This window comes from Triturus cristatus, chromosome 9 (assembly GCF_964204655.1).
Source record: "Triturus cristatus chromosome 9, aTriCri1.1, whole genome shotgun sequence".
NCBI lineage: Eukaryota > Metazoa > Chordata > Amphibia > Caudata > Salamandridae > Triturus > Triturus cristatus.
Window position 1 is genome coordinate 34,521,503 of NC_140592.1, and position 17,545 is coordinate 34,539,047.

The following is a 17,545-nucleotide window of genomic DNA, read 5'->3' on the forward strand; positions in this document are numbered from 1 at the left end:
CAGGGTGCCATCGTATTTCACACTAGTACTTCCTCCAGGGTGCCACCATATTTCTCACTAGTACTCCTCCAGGGTGCCACAGTATTTCTCACTAGTACTTCCTCCAGGGTGCCACCATATTTCTCACTAGTACTTCCTCCAGGGTGCCACCGTATTTCTCACTACTACTTTCTCCTGGGTGCCTCCGTATTTCTCACTAGTACTTCCTCCAGGGTGCCACCGTATTTCTCACTAGTACTTTCTCCAGGGTGCCACCATATTTCTCACTAGTACTTCCTCCAGGGTGCCACCGTATGTCTCACTAGTACTTTCTCCAGGGTGCCACCATATTTCTCACTAGTACTTCCTCCAGGATGCCACCATATTTCTCACTAGTTCTTCCTCCAGGGTGCCAACGTATTTCTCACTAGTACTTCCCCTCCAGGGTGCCACCGTATTTCCCACTAGTACTTCCTACCAGGTGCCACCATATTTCTCACTAGTACTCCTCCAGGGTGCCACAGTATTTCTCACTAGTACTTCCTCCAGAGTGCCACCATATTTCTCACTAGTACTTCCTCCAGGGTGCGACCGTATTTCTCGCTACTACTTTCTCCAGGGTGCCTCCGTATTTCTCACTAGTACTTCCTCCAGGGTGCCACCGTATTTCTCACTAGTACTTTCTCCAGGGTGCCACCATATTTCTCACTAGTACTTCCTCCAGGGTGCCACCGTATTTCTCACTAGTACTTTCTCCAGGGTGCCACCATATTTCTCACTAGTACTTCCTCCAGGGTGCCACCGTATTTCTAACTGGCACTTCTCGAATGGTGTCACTGCACATGCTGGGAGTGGGCTTGGAAATTCTCCATTCCCTCGTCATCCTCAGTTGCTTCCAATTACAGGATGTCCTGTGTACTGGACTCATGGTCTTGATTAACTTTAAAGAGGCCTACCCTCTCACAAGCTTTTATAGCTAACACTCAGACCTGCACCCTTCTTTTGTACCCCTGTAAGACTGGCTTCATCATAGTGGGCCTCTTGTTGACATCACTGTGTCATGTCCAGCTGGAGTACCAAGACCTGTTGGACAGGTCTGCTGGGTTTACATATCAATTTTGGAGTGCACTTCAAAGAAGAGAAACCGAATGCTGAAAAAATGTGTGTGTGTCCACTGTCTAGTTGCTGAAAGCTTAGCTCTGTTCTAGCAGGCTTTTGTCTGTGAGTTTGTTGAGGGCACAGAGACTGTCTAAAACTGGATTTTAGTGTTAGATGTGAGTGGACACTAGCACTGAACACTCCCCACACATTCCCAGCACTCAGAGCCCGCGTGTAATGTGCCCAGAGCCTTCTGCCATTTTACAAATGCCCAAAGTGGGTAGGATTAGCCCCAGGAATCTTTACCCCTGTCCTTAGGGTATTCCAGAGGTCATTCCCACCCACTAGCTCATGCAAGGCATACGTGTGACATCTCCAAGCACCCACTCCAGAACACACCTGGACTTTTTGAAGATCAGAAGAGGACCAAACCTGCTGTCTGAGACCTGAGAAGAGCCTAGAAGACTGGACCTGCCCTCCATCTTATACCCATGACAAAGACATGGACACCAAGGCTGACAAAACAAGCTACAAGACGCCTTTGGTTCAACCGCCCAGCCTACTAGTGGCCACTGGACCTGGACTGGCCCTCCTACTGGTCTCTCCATACCACCCCGCGAGTCTCTAAGTGCCTCCCCTGAGGTCCTGGGGGGCTTTAGAAGTGCACTCCTGGGTGGATTGGGACTAAAAGGACTTAAGCCAGAAGGTGAAATCATTGACCAGGATGAACCGCGTTTGCGTATCTGACCCGCACTCCAGCGCGGTCAGCGTCAAGTTGCTCCTAGGTCCTGTTCTACCACGACCACTGACTATCATTGGCACTTAGTGCTTCTTGGCATTATTTCTACTTAAAACTTTAAAATTTCATATCTCCTGTTCCCATCAATAGACTTTGTCATTTGGGTAATGTTTCATTACATTTTACTCTATTTTTGGGATTTTTACTGCTCTGCATTTCAACTTTATTACTGGTTCAGTACTGCATTAATACTTTGCACTTTGCCCTAAGTTAAGCCTGCCTATTCTATGCCGTCGCTACCAGGAAGTTGAGCTCAGGTTAATTTAGTGACTTTAAGGGTTCACCCTGACAAGGTTTGTGATTATTACTAAAGTTGGGTACCCCCTCAACTAATAACCCACTGTCTTACAACAATGCATTAACCATCCAGAAACCAGCGCCTTCTCCTAACACTTGTAGACTTTATGCTTGTCTTTGACGATGTACAGCGCTCCGCTGCTCCCTGCTTTATGCGCACTATAGAAATACAACATACTTACATATGTACATAATAAATACACACATACATTCTAGGGTCCAATAAACGGAATGTTTACATTTCTATTCCTTGCTTCTTCTCTCTCCCAGTTCACTGGACAGTGCCACTGTCGCCCTGGGTTTGGAGGTCGGGTCTGCGACCACTGTCAGGAGAATTACTGGGGTGACCCAAGTGTGGCGTGCCAAGGTAAGCCCTTAAGTGGGTTTAAATAGCCATTGTCGCTTCGCCTCTGCATTAGTAGCCCTGTAACTAATCAATATCAATTTGAAAAGACAAACCAATTCCTCAATATTTTAGTTATGAATGACAGTTTGTAGGTTTCTGAAATCAATCTGATGAGTGACTTTTATAAGGAAAATTATTTGTCAGGTTTGTGCTTTTGCTGGCTGCACTGATCCACTGTCCATTTCAGGGCAGAACCCCCATTGTGTCTCATTTTACTTGATGTGCTACCTTCACCATTACGCCCGCCCCTTCCACGGGCCTTGCTATGTCTCTCTTCTTTGTGCCCCATGTTCTTCCAACATCATTCCTCATTGCTTTTTGCACTGCCTTCTCAAAGCACATGCACATTAGCCTAGACCCCCAATCCCTGTTCCTCCCTAACTTATCCTCCTCCTGGATGCTTCTGCGGTGTCTTCATGGTCCCTCCTGCAAGCTCTGGTCACAATGGAAATAGAAGGAAGACTACCCCGACCATGGTTTCTTTTTTATTTCAACAGTTATATTTTAAATTCAACCTCAAGTTTGTTAAGTTTTTGGAACTGGAGCTATTATTTGTTCTGTAGAGTTGAGTAACATTAACAAGGTCAAGAAGTGCAGTCAAACAGGAAAACAACCATTAATGTAGCATTGTAAGCAAGATTTCGTTTTATGACTGTTTACAAGAAGCATTGGCAAGACTTGAAGGTCTGGATTTAATGTCCCAACGTATGTAGAAAAAGGCATTCATGAATATAGAATTATAGACTGGGGATGGTTTTCACTGAGAGTTTCTGAGTGACATCAAATAGACAACAGGAGCAAATTTCGAGTTGTTTATAATGTCACTCAGAACTCTGATGTGAAAAGCATCTCCTTTATTTACTGTTACCAATCTGCAATTTTATGTTAGGTGTGACCCCCAAAATCATCTACTCCTGCATCCAACAGTTACATTGGAGTAGCAGAGTCATGAGGAAACCACATGTGAAGGTATCCAATTGAAAGAACTTACTAATATATTTAATCCCCATGTAACACCTGGGGTCCCAACATCCACCCCCACCACCCACTGGCCATCCCTCGAACCCCACCCAAGAAAACTGGCATCCTGCCACACTCCCACACCACCACCCGAATTAACTCCACCAGTATTAAAAAAGATATCTGAAGTGCTGCCACCCACCCGCTGGGACCACTGCCTGCTCTTGAGAAATATTTTCTCACATACTCACAAAAGGGGAGGGGTCCTTGCGAGTGTTTTGCAGCCGCATATGTGGTCACAAAACACTTGTACATGGCATAGTGATTCGCTATTAGGAAGGGACGTCCGTGGGACCATTGCCTGCCCCTAAAAAATATTTTCCCCTGCATTGGTAAAGGGGAAGGGGTCCCCTGGGGACCCCTTCCCATTTGCGAGTGCTCTACCACCCTCTTGAGGGTGGTAAATTGCGAGTGTTTTGCGACCGCAATTGCAGTCGTAAAACATTCCTACGTAGGCTTCTGACTCAATATTAGGAACGGACACCCTTGGAACGCCCCTTACTAATAGCGACTTGCAATTCCTATTTAGCGAGTCGCTAAAAAATTGCGACTCGCTAAATAGGAATTGTACATGGCCCTATTAGATTTTGCATGTGCAAACGGGTCGCAAGCCCGTTTGTCCATGCAAAATAGGGTCGTACATCTGGCCCCAAATAGCCAATAGCACGAGGTGATAAAGCGATCCTTCTCTGGGTAGAAATAAAGCCCACTTTAAGTGTATTTTAAAGTATTAGGAACAGTATGTCTTGCAGACAGGAGTGCTGTCAGGCCACTCCTACAAACGAGCCCTCTCCTGGTCTAAATGCTTGTAGCATAGCGTGGCAGGAGCACGTCTAGGCCTCATCTGCTCTGCTCCCTTTCATCTCTGCGCCCACAAAGACCAGGGCCCACACTTTGCGTCCGCGCCACGGTCATCTGAGTGCGGGCAGCGTAGCACTGAGCATGACAATGCTACACCAGTTGATGTGGATTCTGTGTCTTAATCTTTCTCCCACATGATCGACAGAGCAACCCCTCAAAGACAAGGGAACAGCGTTGGAAATCAGTCACTCAAACAATATGCTAAATAATTTTCAGTGCTGAAGCCCCCGCAATGCTCACATAATATGCTGCTCTTGCTTGAACCTAACCACATATACCAACTTCAGTTACTTAGGGCCTGAGTTAGATCTTGGTGGACGGGTTACTCTGCCCCAACAGTGATGGACATCCCGTCTGCCGAAATATAAATCCCATTATATCCGATGAGATTTACATTTCGGCGGACAGGATATCCGTCACCATTATGATGGAGTAACCTGACCGCCGAGATCTAAATCAGGCCCTGAATCTTCAGTGTTGAAGCCCAGCGATACTCGAATAAAGTACTTCCCCTGTTGTGACGGTATCCACCTCAACCAGCTTCTATTTCTAAAATGTTCAACCCTGAAGCCCCTAGTGCAGTAGTTTGCTTTCTCTTAAGAAAAAGTAAATTGTTCAGAAGCACAGAGTACTTTTTGCTGCACATAGGAACCATTTAATACCTTCCCTCCCTGTTTTAGCCGTGCCTCACATGGTGGATACGGCTTTCAACTGGGTGGGACTACCATCACTATGACCAGCAGTCCTTTAGCGGACGGACCCCTGTGTCAAGGGTTATTGTCAGAGGAGACTCCGCCAACAGTAACCAAGCTGTTCCCTGACTCTCAACAGAGCAGTGTACCCGCAGGTGTGGCAGGTGGGAGGACTGTAGGTCTACTGAGGTCCTTCCACTCTGCCAACCCCTAAAGGAGGTCCCTTGTCTGGTATATGATGTGCTTTAAATGGAGACTGGATATTTTTTAGTAGTACATATATGTCTCTATGAAAAAGCAGTTGTGCAGCAAAATATTAGGTAAATATTATATCGCACTATCTAACCCTAGAATTCTAAACTAGTGAAATGTCCCAGTCAAGGCCAGGTTAGCCATTTAAAAATAAAGAGTACTAAGTAGCTTCCCAGCTAGAGTTTCTTCTCATTATTCCATACTTTCTATGAGAGATGGTGTGTAAGCTTACTCACACACAGGGTCCAGGGCTACCTGTGCCTCCTACACTCCAGTGGAGGTCTACTTACAAAGCACCTCTTGCATTTGAGAACCACTGTTTCTCAGTATTTTTTATGCACTCTCTCTCTCTGGAGTGCCTCCTCCAGAGAGAGAGAGAGGGCAGTCAGATTGAAGGTAGAAAGTGGGTGCATGCCTTGGTCATGGTGAATGCACAGGGATAATCAAGGGACCCAACTTGCGTTGGCTTCTGGGGAAGTCACTGAGGGACATCGCCCCCTGCCTCCTTACTACCGTGACCAGCTTACCAGCATTCTAACATATCATGTTCTTGTTGTCCCTAAGGGCCAATGCTGTCCCTCTTGGATGCCCTGGGACCATTGTAGCTCACAACACAACAAGACAACAAGGAGTCAATCAATCAATCAATCAGGGGCTTATAAAGCGCGCAACTCACCGGTGAGGGTCTCAAGGTGCTACGGGGGGGGGCGGGGGGGATCGTAGGCAGCTCTGGATTAGTCGAAGAGCCGGGTCCTGAGGTCCTTCCTGAAGATGTGCAGGTTGGGGGATCGTCTGATGTTGACCAGGAGTTCGTTCCAGGTTTTGGCTGCGAGGTAGGAGAAGGGCCTAGAGTGGGACAACATATGGAATATAAGCTTTAGAACAAATAAGGAGTGACTCTTAGGCAGGGCTCTGATGTCATCGATTGCCTGATATAGACGATAAACTCAAAGGGAGTGAAGAAAGGAACAGTACACACAGACAGACCAATATACACACACCTTAACGGCACATATGCTCGCAATGTACTGAAACGCAAACGTCTCTGGATCAAAGAAATCCCTGTGCATATCTCTTAACAAATAACCATTGTAAGCTAGAGTGCCTAATGCCTTAGGTCAGGTCTCTCCAACAAGTAGCTCGTGAGCTATTATAACTATCCAGCTACCGGTAAATGGTGCTCTTGTGTGCAGCCCAGACTACTAAATTAGAAGCTGTCACTTGGTTTAATTAATATATTATACGAACACTGAAAAGCATGTATTTGAGATGAAAATGTGTATACTTTTAGAACTTTTTTTAAGAAGTTGGTGTTTGCAGAAAATTGTTAAATTTACAAATTCATGTGGCATTGGTGAAACGTATTACTCATGTTATTACTTTGGTGCCACGGGCATTGCAGCTATGGCTCTTACGTATTATCCCAGTAGAGACATTCCAAATCGCGAAAACCTTTTTTACATTCCTGCTGGCCACCCAGCAGGATGCGCTGAGGCGAACACTTCTGACAGTCTTGCATGGGGTTGCCAGCATTGTAATCATGGCTCATGTTGTCATTAGTACAACACGAGCAATATTAGTAGCCTGGGATGATTTTCATTGAACATAAGTAGCTCTTATTACAGAAAAGGTTGGAAACCCATGCATTCGATAGAGAATCCCTTATTGCTTTTGAAACAGCCGTAGTGCCGTAAAACATTGCTGTCAGACCTTCCTGAATTCTGCCCTGTTGGGCTTCCTCCAGTTGCAAAACATAGCATTACCTCTTCTAGTTGTGACACACAGTCTTACCACTTCTAGTTGTAATACACATCCTTACCACTTCTAGTTGTGATTCACAGCCTTGCCACATCTAGTTGTGACACACGGCCTTATCACTTCTAGTTGTGACATTGTGACACACAGCCTTACCACTTCTAGTGGTGACACATGGCATTACCACTTCTAGTTGTGACACACTGCCTTCCTAATTCTAGTTGTGACACATGGCCTTACCGCTTCTAGTTGTGATTCACAGCCTTACCGCTTCTAGTTGTGACACACGGCCTTATCACTTCTAGTTGTGACATTGTGACACACAGCCTTACCACTTCTAGTGGTGACACATGGCATTACCACTTCTAGTTGTGACACATGGCCATACCACTTCTAGTTGTGACACCTGGCCTTACCACTTCTAGTTGTGACACACTGCCTTCCTAATTCTAGTTGTGACACATGGCCTTACCACTTCTAGTTGTGACACATGTCCTTACCACTTCTAGTTGTGGCACACTGCCTTACTAATTCTAGTTGTGACACATGGCCTTACCACTTCTAGTTGTGACACACAGTCTTACCACTTCTAGTTGTGACACACATCCTTACCTCTTCTAGTTGTGACACACAGTCTTACCACTTCTAGTTGTGACACACATCCTTACCTCTTCTAGTTGTGACACACAGCCTTACCTCTTCTAGTTGTGACACATGGCCATACCTCTTCTAGTTGTGACACCTGGCCTTGCCACTTCTAGTTGTGACACACAGCCTTACCACTTCTAGTTGTGACACACAGCCTTTCGACTCTTTTCCTTTGTCTCCCAGCCTGTAACTGTGACAGCCGTGGTTCTGAGACACCGCAGTGTGACCGTCTGACCGGGCGCTGTCTATGCTATGAAGGATTCACAGGACAGCGGTGTGACCAGTGCAACCGTGGCTTCCAGGACAACTTTCCTACCTGTACTGCTTGCCACCCTTGCTTTGCCCATTGGGACGCCATTGTGTCTCAGCTGCTGCGACAGCTGGACCTGCTGAAACAGAAGGCGGCGGACCTGCTGGCCGGCGGCCCAGCTCCAGAAATCAGCAACAGTCGCATCCGAGACCTGGAGGACAAGCTTAGAAGGATCCAGCAGCTGATTGGAGATGGACGCAGTCAGGGCACTCTGCTGCTGGACCAGATGGCAAAACTGCTGAATGAGATAAGGCAAGTTCCCTTTTGTATGAATGGTTGTCTTTGGGGATTTGCAGGGGTAAACAATGGCAAGAAAATCAAAAACTTCAGCTGTATCTGGAAAGATGGGCCAGTAGTTAATGCCAGGTGCTGACATCTGCTGTGATCTCCCTAACAATGTCAACTAAGCGTTCGATTTCTCCAAGAGCAGTAAATTGATTATCTTAAAAATGGGTATTAGTGCCACCTGTCATTTACAGTGCTCATTGACAGTAGGAGTGCAGTGCAGCGTAGTGCGCTCTGCAAAAGTTCACTTAAACCAAAACGTGATGGGCAGAATGCTTGAATTAATCTCAGTCACTGGTAATTACTTAGGGGCCACAATGCCGTTCAGTGCGTTTTACCCACCATGTCACCTCTGACTGGAACCAGCCATATGCCAATCCGCCTTGGTCTTGCTCTATTAAGAGCAGTACAGCCCAATCTCCAGACCGCCCTCGGCCTACTTGGGCCTTCCCAAAAAAGAGATGGATTGAATTGCAGCCCGGAGTAATTGCCCCTGGCTGAGATTAAAATGCTAGCAATTTACCCATGACTTGTGTTTTTTCCTTAATGCAAAGCCCTAAGGTCAACAGGTATGCCCAGACATTGATCCCCTGCTAACTGCTCCATGGGACTCAAACTGCACCCTAGTGATGGGGCCCAAGTAGTCCTAAACCGGTCTGGGATTGCTTGTGTTCCTGCACAGTGGGGCTGATCCTGCAGTTCGGCTGAACTGTTCATATTGAACAGCTGTACTGTTCCTATTCGAGCAGGACCAAGACAGAGGTGGCAAAAAAATGATTGGCTGTATTGCTACTAGGAGTGGGCGGTAAAGTCTGCTCCTCCGTCGGAGTTCGCATTGTTTTGCCAGAGCGCAAAACAATGTGTGGCAGAGTTTTTTCTAACGCGCATCTCGCCAAGGATAGGTTGGTGAGCGTGAGCGTGAAAATCGAGCGATAGACAACCTCCCAGGGAGATTTCTCAGCGCAGGAGGTCGTAGCAGGTCGCTACCACTCACTTTGAGAAAGCTGCCGCTAGTGCTGAAACAACTGCTGCCCGAGTAGAAAATCTACTCGAGTGGGAGAAAGAAGCAGCACCGCGTGGGGCCGTTTGCACTTATTTTACAAAGCGAGAGAAGCTTCGGACGCTAAAAATCAAAATGAGCAGTGTGGCATACCAAACTCAAATCTCACAGAGTTTTTAGGTAGCTCGCAGAATTCTATGGAGTGAAACTCCACAAGTTGCGTCCACCCCTTATTCCTACCCACAATAATTACCAGTGATGTGAGCTTAATTCAAGCAATCAACCCATCACTTTATTGTTTTCCTTATATCAAAATCATGTCATTCTTTATTAAATATAATCGTGATTTTAATAGTGATAATTGACATGCACTCATCAATGACTCATCACGGTCTTGAAGTGCTAAGAGCATTTTACCATGGCCCATTTCTAAGGTACCCCTTTCATTCGGTTGAACATCTGAGCATGTGGCCACAGACTTGAATATCACAACACAGTAAACTGTATCACCTCTAAGGACTGCCAAGCTGAACAGAAATATTCAGTGCTATGTATATCTCTCCCATTTTGTAGGTAAGGGAACTAAGCAGATAATAATTGATTTCCACATAATCCCAAAAGGTGTGGTTAGTTCAGGAGCAGATAATTAACCCAAGTCTCTCTTAAGTTAACAAAGTTAGCCACTAGACCACACCTCACCTCTTGGAAAGGGTGCGAAGGCCAGTCAGCATGTACCTGGGAATGGAGACTTTCTCCCGGAAGTTACCAATATTTCTCAGATGCGAGCACATTAACTCAATAAGCTATTTAAGTCTTATATCCAAGACGTCAGTGCTGTCAGATAATAAAGATCCGAACTCAAGGTTGAACAGCATTTAACATGCGCAGAAACACTAGTGTAGCGTTTGCGAATTTGGTATTAATAATTGTTAGGACTCAGAGGAGGACATTTTCAAACCTTTTGCGCTGGTTTAGCGCCACAAAAGTGGTGCAAACTAGCGCACATTTTTTTTTGTTGCTATTTTCTTTCCAGTGCAAAACTTGTGATGCGCTAGAAAGTACCCTGTTAGTAGCGCAAAGCACTGCTTTGCGTTACATTGCGCTGAGGGGGCGTTACCTGGGTGGTACATGGGCGTTCTCATGCAACCACCCATGCCTTTTGACGCGAAACCATATTTACAAAGATTTGTAAACAGGGTTTTGCGCAAAAAGATAACGCCCCTTCAAAGGAGGCGCTAACAGGAGAAATGCTTTCATTTCTCCATGCTTTTCCGACTTTCCATGCGTGCTGCACTGTGCAACATGTATGCAAAGTGGAAAAAGCTTTGCATCACGCCTAGCATAGTATTTTGTACAGGAAGGGTACCCTTCCTGTACAAAACCTATGCTACACTCATGCACACACCCTAGCGCTGCGGCGCTAAGGTGTGTTCATGGTGCATGGCAGCTAACATCAGCACCGGCTTAAGGGAAAGGGGAGGAGAGAGCCATATCTCTGAAGATATGGCGCTCTCCTGCTCCCTCCCAGTCACGCAACGCAGCGCAGCCTCGTGGGGGGCTGCGCTGTGTTGCGTGACTTTTTTGAAAATGTCCCCCAGAGTGTTTGTATTGAGCAAATCGTTTACTGGTTCCCTTTGACAGCGTGAAGTTGTCAAATGCGGTCTGTGATTTTCTGAAGTCTTCTGTCCTGTAAATCCTCTCCCAATCCATCTTGCCTTTCCAGGGCAGACATGTCCCAACTGTGCCAGCAGCTGGACGCCCTGGAGAAACGTCTCAACAAGATCACATCGGAGGACAGATCGCAGAGAGGCAGGTTGGACGTGCTAATGGGAGAGGTCCGAAACCTCAACGCGTCTGTGTCCAACCTGAAGAAGCAGCTGGAGGCCATCCTGGCCTCAGGATTTAACGGTATGAGAGAATTTAAAGAGCAGCGCAGTCATGCACGCGAGGCAGCTAGAATGGCACCTGCAGACAGTTGTCCTTGAAGAGGTTTGTTATGGAAACATTCTCATACCCACATTTCTTCTCGGTCCCTTCGCTCATGCCCATCACTCATAAAAGTCTTACTTTGGCTACCAGTGAAGGCGCTCGTCCATTCTAAAGCTCAAACCTTGGTTCAGAACTCCAAACACAACCATCATGCACCCCTGAGAAGCAGAATTAGGATGAACAATCAGCATCCCTGCTACCTCCAAGTGCTCTCTCTTACTCACTCTCTCTCTTAGGTATTCACATGGAGCACGATTAATGCTCCCAGTGAATACCTAGGCATAGAAAATGGCAGGGGTCAGGATCCATTTTTCCACGAGGGCCTCACCACAATCGTGAAAAGGATCAGGGAAGATATTGTATGTGGGGAAAGCTGCTCTTGTCCCTTTTGAGAGGGGAAGTTCTACTCAAGATGATTTTCTTTATGCACTTTCTTTACATCATACAATTGAAAGTGGAAGTGTAACTTTAGAAAGTTACTTCTGAGCAAGTATCTGCCCTTTGATATTGTTATTAAAGTTGTGTCAATCAACCAGTGAAGTGAGCATGGTAGTGCCCTGTCTGTGGGCTGAGAACTCCGCAGCTCCCTTGGCAGTCACAGTGACTGGCCTACTGCCCTCTAGAGGAACCCTAAGTCTGACGCGAGAGGTTGGCCATCAGTGATCAAACCTATTTTAATTTTTTTCCTGGGGTATGGTTGTCAGATCCTTGCCACACCTGACATCCATGTAATTAAAGCTTGGGGAAATGGTGGAATGGAATGGCAAGGTCATGGTGGTCAGCCCACTGTGGGAGGATGCTTGCCTGGTGAGCTAGAAGGTCTGGACAGGGGGCAGAAGAACCAGAATATCATTCGCATCTCAAACTGGGTATTGTGGTGGAGGTGCCAGGTTGAAGCCCTGCACTGAACTCCAACAGAATTTGACTTGGCCCAGTTTAAGCTTTATTTCTATTTGAGCGTCCAACGCGCCCGCTTAGTTACAACGTGAACTAGAAAGACAAACTAGACCACAGCCTAGTGGAGGCAAGAAAGGAGGCATTCTGAGGTAGGCATTCCTATATGTCACCATCTCCAGAATAGGTAGAACTGTATTGTATGCCACATCAGATTCCTTTTGAGACTTGAGGACAGATTGGTGGCTGACTTGAGCCCAGTTGAAGATGAAGAGCGGGGCGATGCTCTCATGATCTTACGAGGGGGATTGCTGTGCAGTCCAGTTTGAGGCTTAGGCAACCCAAGATTACACACGCCGGCTACTCCTCGAGGTCCAGCTTGTCCCCACAGAATGGATAGGAGAACGCGCAGCCAGACTAGGGAGGGTACTTTCTAATCATACTTTTTTTTTAAGGCAGTGAACACATAACTTGCAATCATTGTACGGGTAGAGGTAACGTTGACTCACCCCATGGTTGTTTTAGATCTCATGGGTGAGATTGACCTGTCGAGATATAAAATGGCCGAATGAGGAAGGGTCTGATGCTGCCTCAACGAGATATAGTCCAGGATTGAGGGGGAGTCAGCTGTCAGGTCTAGACACATGGAAAAGGGAGATGATTGTGTGCATGGCCAAAGAAACGTCAGTCTATGGGGGACGCAGGTGCCTGCAGAAATGGATAAACAATCTGGGTACCACGAACAGATGCATGATTTGTGTGATGAAGAATGAGGGGATTTTGAAATGACTATTGGTGTGCTGTTGCCGACACAGTCTGACACTTTGTATGAAGGGACCCATCCACGCAATGCACCACAACTGTTGTCACCCTGGCATGCTTATGTCCATGCGCCTCCTGAGGGTCCTTCACTTGAGACCTTTGCTCCTATTGATGTCAGTATTGTAAACAATCCACATGCTATGTTTGGTTGTTAATAAAAAACAAGATGATATTTTACAAGACACATTTCCACTCATTCTCAGTGGAAGAACCTGCCTCACACTTTAATCCCATTATTTTATTCAAAAAGTTCCCTTTTTAAAACCAAAATAGTAGAAATTAAGTGTCACTCTCCTTCATGTATCTTATAGTGGGGTATGGTGTTTTCCTTCACAACTTTATAGAACGAGAACCTTCTCAACTTCTTCTTTTTTACTAAGAGAGACAAGAATCTCCACTCCTCTTACAGCAGTGCACAGTACTGTCCGTATGCACATGACATATTATGCACGCTCTCTTCCCCTCTGTTATGTATTGGTTTCTGGGCGAGGGAGTTGGGGTGACATGAGTGGACCGACCTCCTGCCTCCACTGACACTGGCACATCTCCACCTCTTCCCACTCAGAGTCGTGCAGCAGCATCCTCAGGTCCTACCTTGAGTCCAACGAAGCCTGGAAGCTGGCCAACGACTCCGTCCTGGGTCCCAATAGCCCGGTCGGTCAGTCCGAAAGAACGCGTCTCGAGACAGAGCAGGTCCTGAAGGAGAACCAGGACACATTCAAGAGGAACACAGCAGCACAGCGGAGGGCCCTCAAGGACCTGCAGAAGAAGACCCAAGGGCTGAATGTCTTCTCCATCAATGAGAAGGTAAGATGGAACAGAGGGTAGCTTGTATGCAAGGAAAATCAAAGGTGAATAACTCAGGGGGAAAGATGGCCGCCAATGCCAGTGTGTGCAGCTGGTGGCTTGAGTGAGCGTTATTACTGAAGTTATCGCTCACTGAAGATGCCAGTGGAGAAAAGTGGAATATCATGAGACATCAGAGTGCAGAATGTTATGACCTGAATTATATAAGGGCGTTAGAGTACTGAATGGGCCTTTATTACATGAGATGTCAGAGTACTGAATACTCTGACCAGTATTCCATGAGATGTCAGAGTGCAGAATGCCATGACCTATTTGCACGAGACGTCAGGGTACAGAATGCTATGTCCTGTATTATATGAGACGTCAGAGTACTGAATGCTCTGACATTTATCATGAGACTTCAGAGTACAGAATGCTATGGCCTTTATTACATGAGACATCAGAGTACAGAACGTCGCGTGATGGTAAACGTACTTCTGGCCTGCTGTCCTCCACATACCTTGAGTTCAGTGTTTTTCTTCTTTACATCTGGACCAGTCTATACATACAACAGTTGCTTCTATGTTGACCTCAGTTTTCAGTGTATTTCACATTTCTTGCCTACCATGTTCCCCTTCTATCCATGAAGGGATGCTGAACAGCAGCAAAGACAACTTTCCTCCTCTGAAGGTGACGATTCTTTTGTACTGAACACTTGGGCATGGAGCTGTGTGAGCTGTGTCACTTCCTCCCTAGTGAACTGCTCAGTTAAACACTCAACGTATCTCTCAAAACACAGGGATGCGCAGATCCACCCTACAACTGGTGAGAGTAAAATGGTCACCAAAGTGTGTGTGTAGAGGATGAAGGGGTTAAGGAATGTTCTTTGACTGTCAGACCACCTACATTCCTAGCAGTCTTCCTGACCCTACTACAACATTCCTGGTCACCTTGGGCTCTGCTCCTACTTAAGGCCAAGTGGAGTCCAGCCTTGGAGAAAAGCCCTCAGAACTTTGGGACTGGGTTCTGACTTCAACCACTGAAGATGTGGTCTCCACCTCTGAGGACTTTAGTCCAGGTGAGTCCGGAACATGAATGGTTGTAGAAGGACATGTTGGTCAAAGCTCTCCACGTGCACCCCTGTGTACCTCTGGCTCTTCAAACTGTCCTGTCGCAGATGGCAGTAAACCTTGAGAGCATTAGTAAAGGGATCTGTGGCTTGGTCGAATGGTGAAGTGGCATCTTGTTGCGGAAGCCAGATAACCAGCCAGGAATGTAAGACGTGCCTGGTGTGGCGATAAGCGATGAGTTTATTTTTTTGTTTAATTCTGGTGCTTTTTGCTTGTGATTGCCTCTAGATCTGTGGCACCCCCGGCGACCAGAGCTGCGACACTGCACCCTGCGGTGGAGCCAACTGCAGGGATGACTTTGGAAAGCGCAAATGTGGTGGAGACAACTGCCAGGGCGCCCTGCCTGTCTCCATGAAGGCACTAGAGAGGAGCCAGAACCTCTCGAGAGAGCTGGAGAGGACTGCGACTGAGCTGTCCAACATGGCGCAGCGGGTAGGTGACTGATGTCCACACTGAGGGAGGGAGGGAGGAGAGGGAAGGAGCAGAAGGGAGGGAGTGATGCAGAGGTGAAGGTGACACTTGTGCATCAGATTCCATTAAGATCACAGGTGCAATGTGTGTACTCACCCCCTTGAGCCATCAGCTTGGAAGAGTTGATGAAGACACAAGACTTGTCTTTGTGGGAGTAAAGGCTTCAGGTCTGACAATCCTGGTACGCCTCCTGTGAATGTTGGAACCCTGGATGAATTATCATCCTAGCTTGGGGGCTCCACAAGTTTGGAGACTTTATTTTAAAATGTTCATTGAAAATGGGTTTTGTTAGCCCAACACTGGTATTATTTTCAACAGTGACTGTAATCTAAAGTGCCTTGAAGCTACTGGGACACAAGCAGGGGGGGCACTTTAAGGGGGTGTTTGGGATGGGACACCCCCCTAATGAATGTATTCTTGGCTTAGTAGTTGGTTCTGTGGGGCCTGAGTCGGGACTGCTATCGCCGTAACTGATTTTCTCACTTTGAAAAGCAAAACAGTTTCCATCCATGTAAAGGGGAAAGGGAGAGAGAGACAGAAATACCGCTCTGCTAGATGAAATTTTAAAATGTGAAACCAGATAACCTAGAATCAGTGCCGGCTTCCCTGTTTGTCCAAATTGTGCGACCCTAGTCAGATATTTTATTTCACAGAACTTCCTTTTTATTTATTATCATATATGAGCGCACTTTTAAATACTTGAGCTCACAGTGTGTGCAGTGGGAGCATTTCTTACATTTTGTTGAATAGATTGTAATGTTGCTCCATCGATAATAAGATCCTAAGCCACGTTTAGGGTTTACATCACTACTGACGTGCCTCTTAGTTCACTAATGTCATTGTCACCGGGGGCGAACCATGAATATTTCTAAAAACTATCACTTTTATTAAAGGTCTGCAGTGATATAATCTGATATACTAAGGTGAAATGCTTCCACATTTTTAAATAAATGCACTTTTTTCTTTAGTTTGACGGGTCTATCATATTTTTACACTATGTTTGTTTTATACATGCCTAACGGTTTAATGGCTTTGTTTGTGCACGGCCTTCTAGAACCAAACTAGCCGCATGGCTCAGCACTGAGCACACCCTACTAATGTGCCTGTGCACCGTCTTCTATTTGCAATTCGGGCTTAGTGCATGGGGCCATAAATCACGAGGACTAGAAACTGGGAGACCTGCCTACATGCAATGATTTCACAACTCTACCGTCAAGGCTTCTTGTAGAGAGACGAAGGCGAGTGCGTGCAGTGAAAATACATTTTAAATAAGTGAACCCAGGGCAGGAACTCAAGCCATTCTGCTGTAGATGACTGTAGTCATGAGCTCCCAGGGAGAACTACCAGAACCAGGCGCAATGGGCAGCAGTGTAGCTTCATCGGGGGTGTTTAGGGTGTGAATTCCGTCCTCTCCAGCACTGGATCTTTCATAAATCCACATGCTTGAACCCTTCCCGCATGTCGCCAGACTGGGACCATCAGTAACATCATAAACAGCAGCACACATATGAGCATTCATTTACCTTGACATTCATTATAACTTTATCCAACCTATCCACATCATTATGATGATCCAAACTCCAGCCAATCGGAATCTACAACATGTTGAAGTGTGAGGAACCCTATCTGACCGCTGTGCGGAGAGAGCAAAGCAGTTTATAAAGTCATGGCTGTGGCAGCGCATACAAAATCTTTTACTCAAAACACGTAAATCATGTGGAAAATGGAAGATTTGTGTCAAGGAGCCATTATGCCGTAGTTGACTATAGTCATGGGTTCCCAGGGAGGACTACCAGAATGCGGGGGAACGGGTACCAGTGTAGGTTTATCAAGGGTATTTGGGGAGTGAGTGCCCCTCTAATGCATTCTTGATTTTGTAGTTGGGACTGGGGGCCCTGAGTCGGGTCTGCTGTATCGGTGTCAGTTTTTCACCTTGTTCTCATTTCACTTAGTGGTTTTAATTTGTTTATTTTTTGGATTGGGATCTTAAATGAATGAATGGTGAGAACTGTAAAGAGCACGGCTACTCCAAGAAGTGTCCTGGCGCAAGA

The 17,545-nt window shown here is 46.3% G+C and overlaps 1 protein-coding gene across 2 annotated transcripts in view; it reads left to right on the forward strand.

The window, feature by feature from the left end:
• Positions 1-17,545, forward strand: part of LOC146797319 (laminin subunit beta-1-like) — a 398,209-nt gene that overhangs the window by 324,300 nt on the left and 56,364 nt on the right. For both annotated transcript variants that reach the window (XM_085624319.1, XM_085624320.1), the window contains exons 25-29: positions 2,444-2,540; positions 7,991-8,369; positions 11,126-11,310; positions 13,673-13,914; positions 15,252-15,455. In XM_085624319.1, coding sequence (XP_085480445.1) covers positions 2,444-2,540; positions 7,991-8,369; positions 11,126-11,310; positions 13,673-13,914; positions 15,252-15,455 — 1,107 coding nt within the window. The remainder of the gene's footprint in view (positions 1-2,443; positions 2,541-7,990; positions 8,370-11,125; positions 11,311-13,672; positions 13,915-15,251; positions 15,456-17,545) is intronic.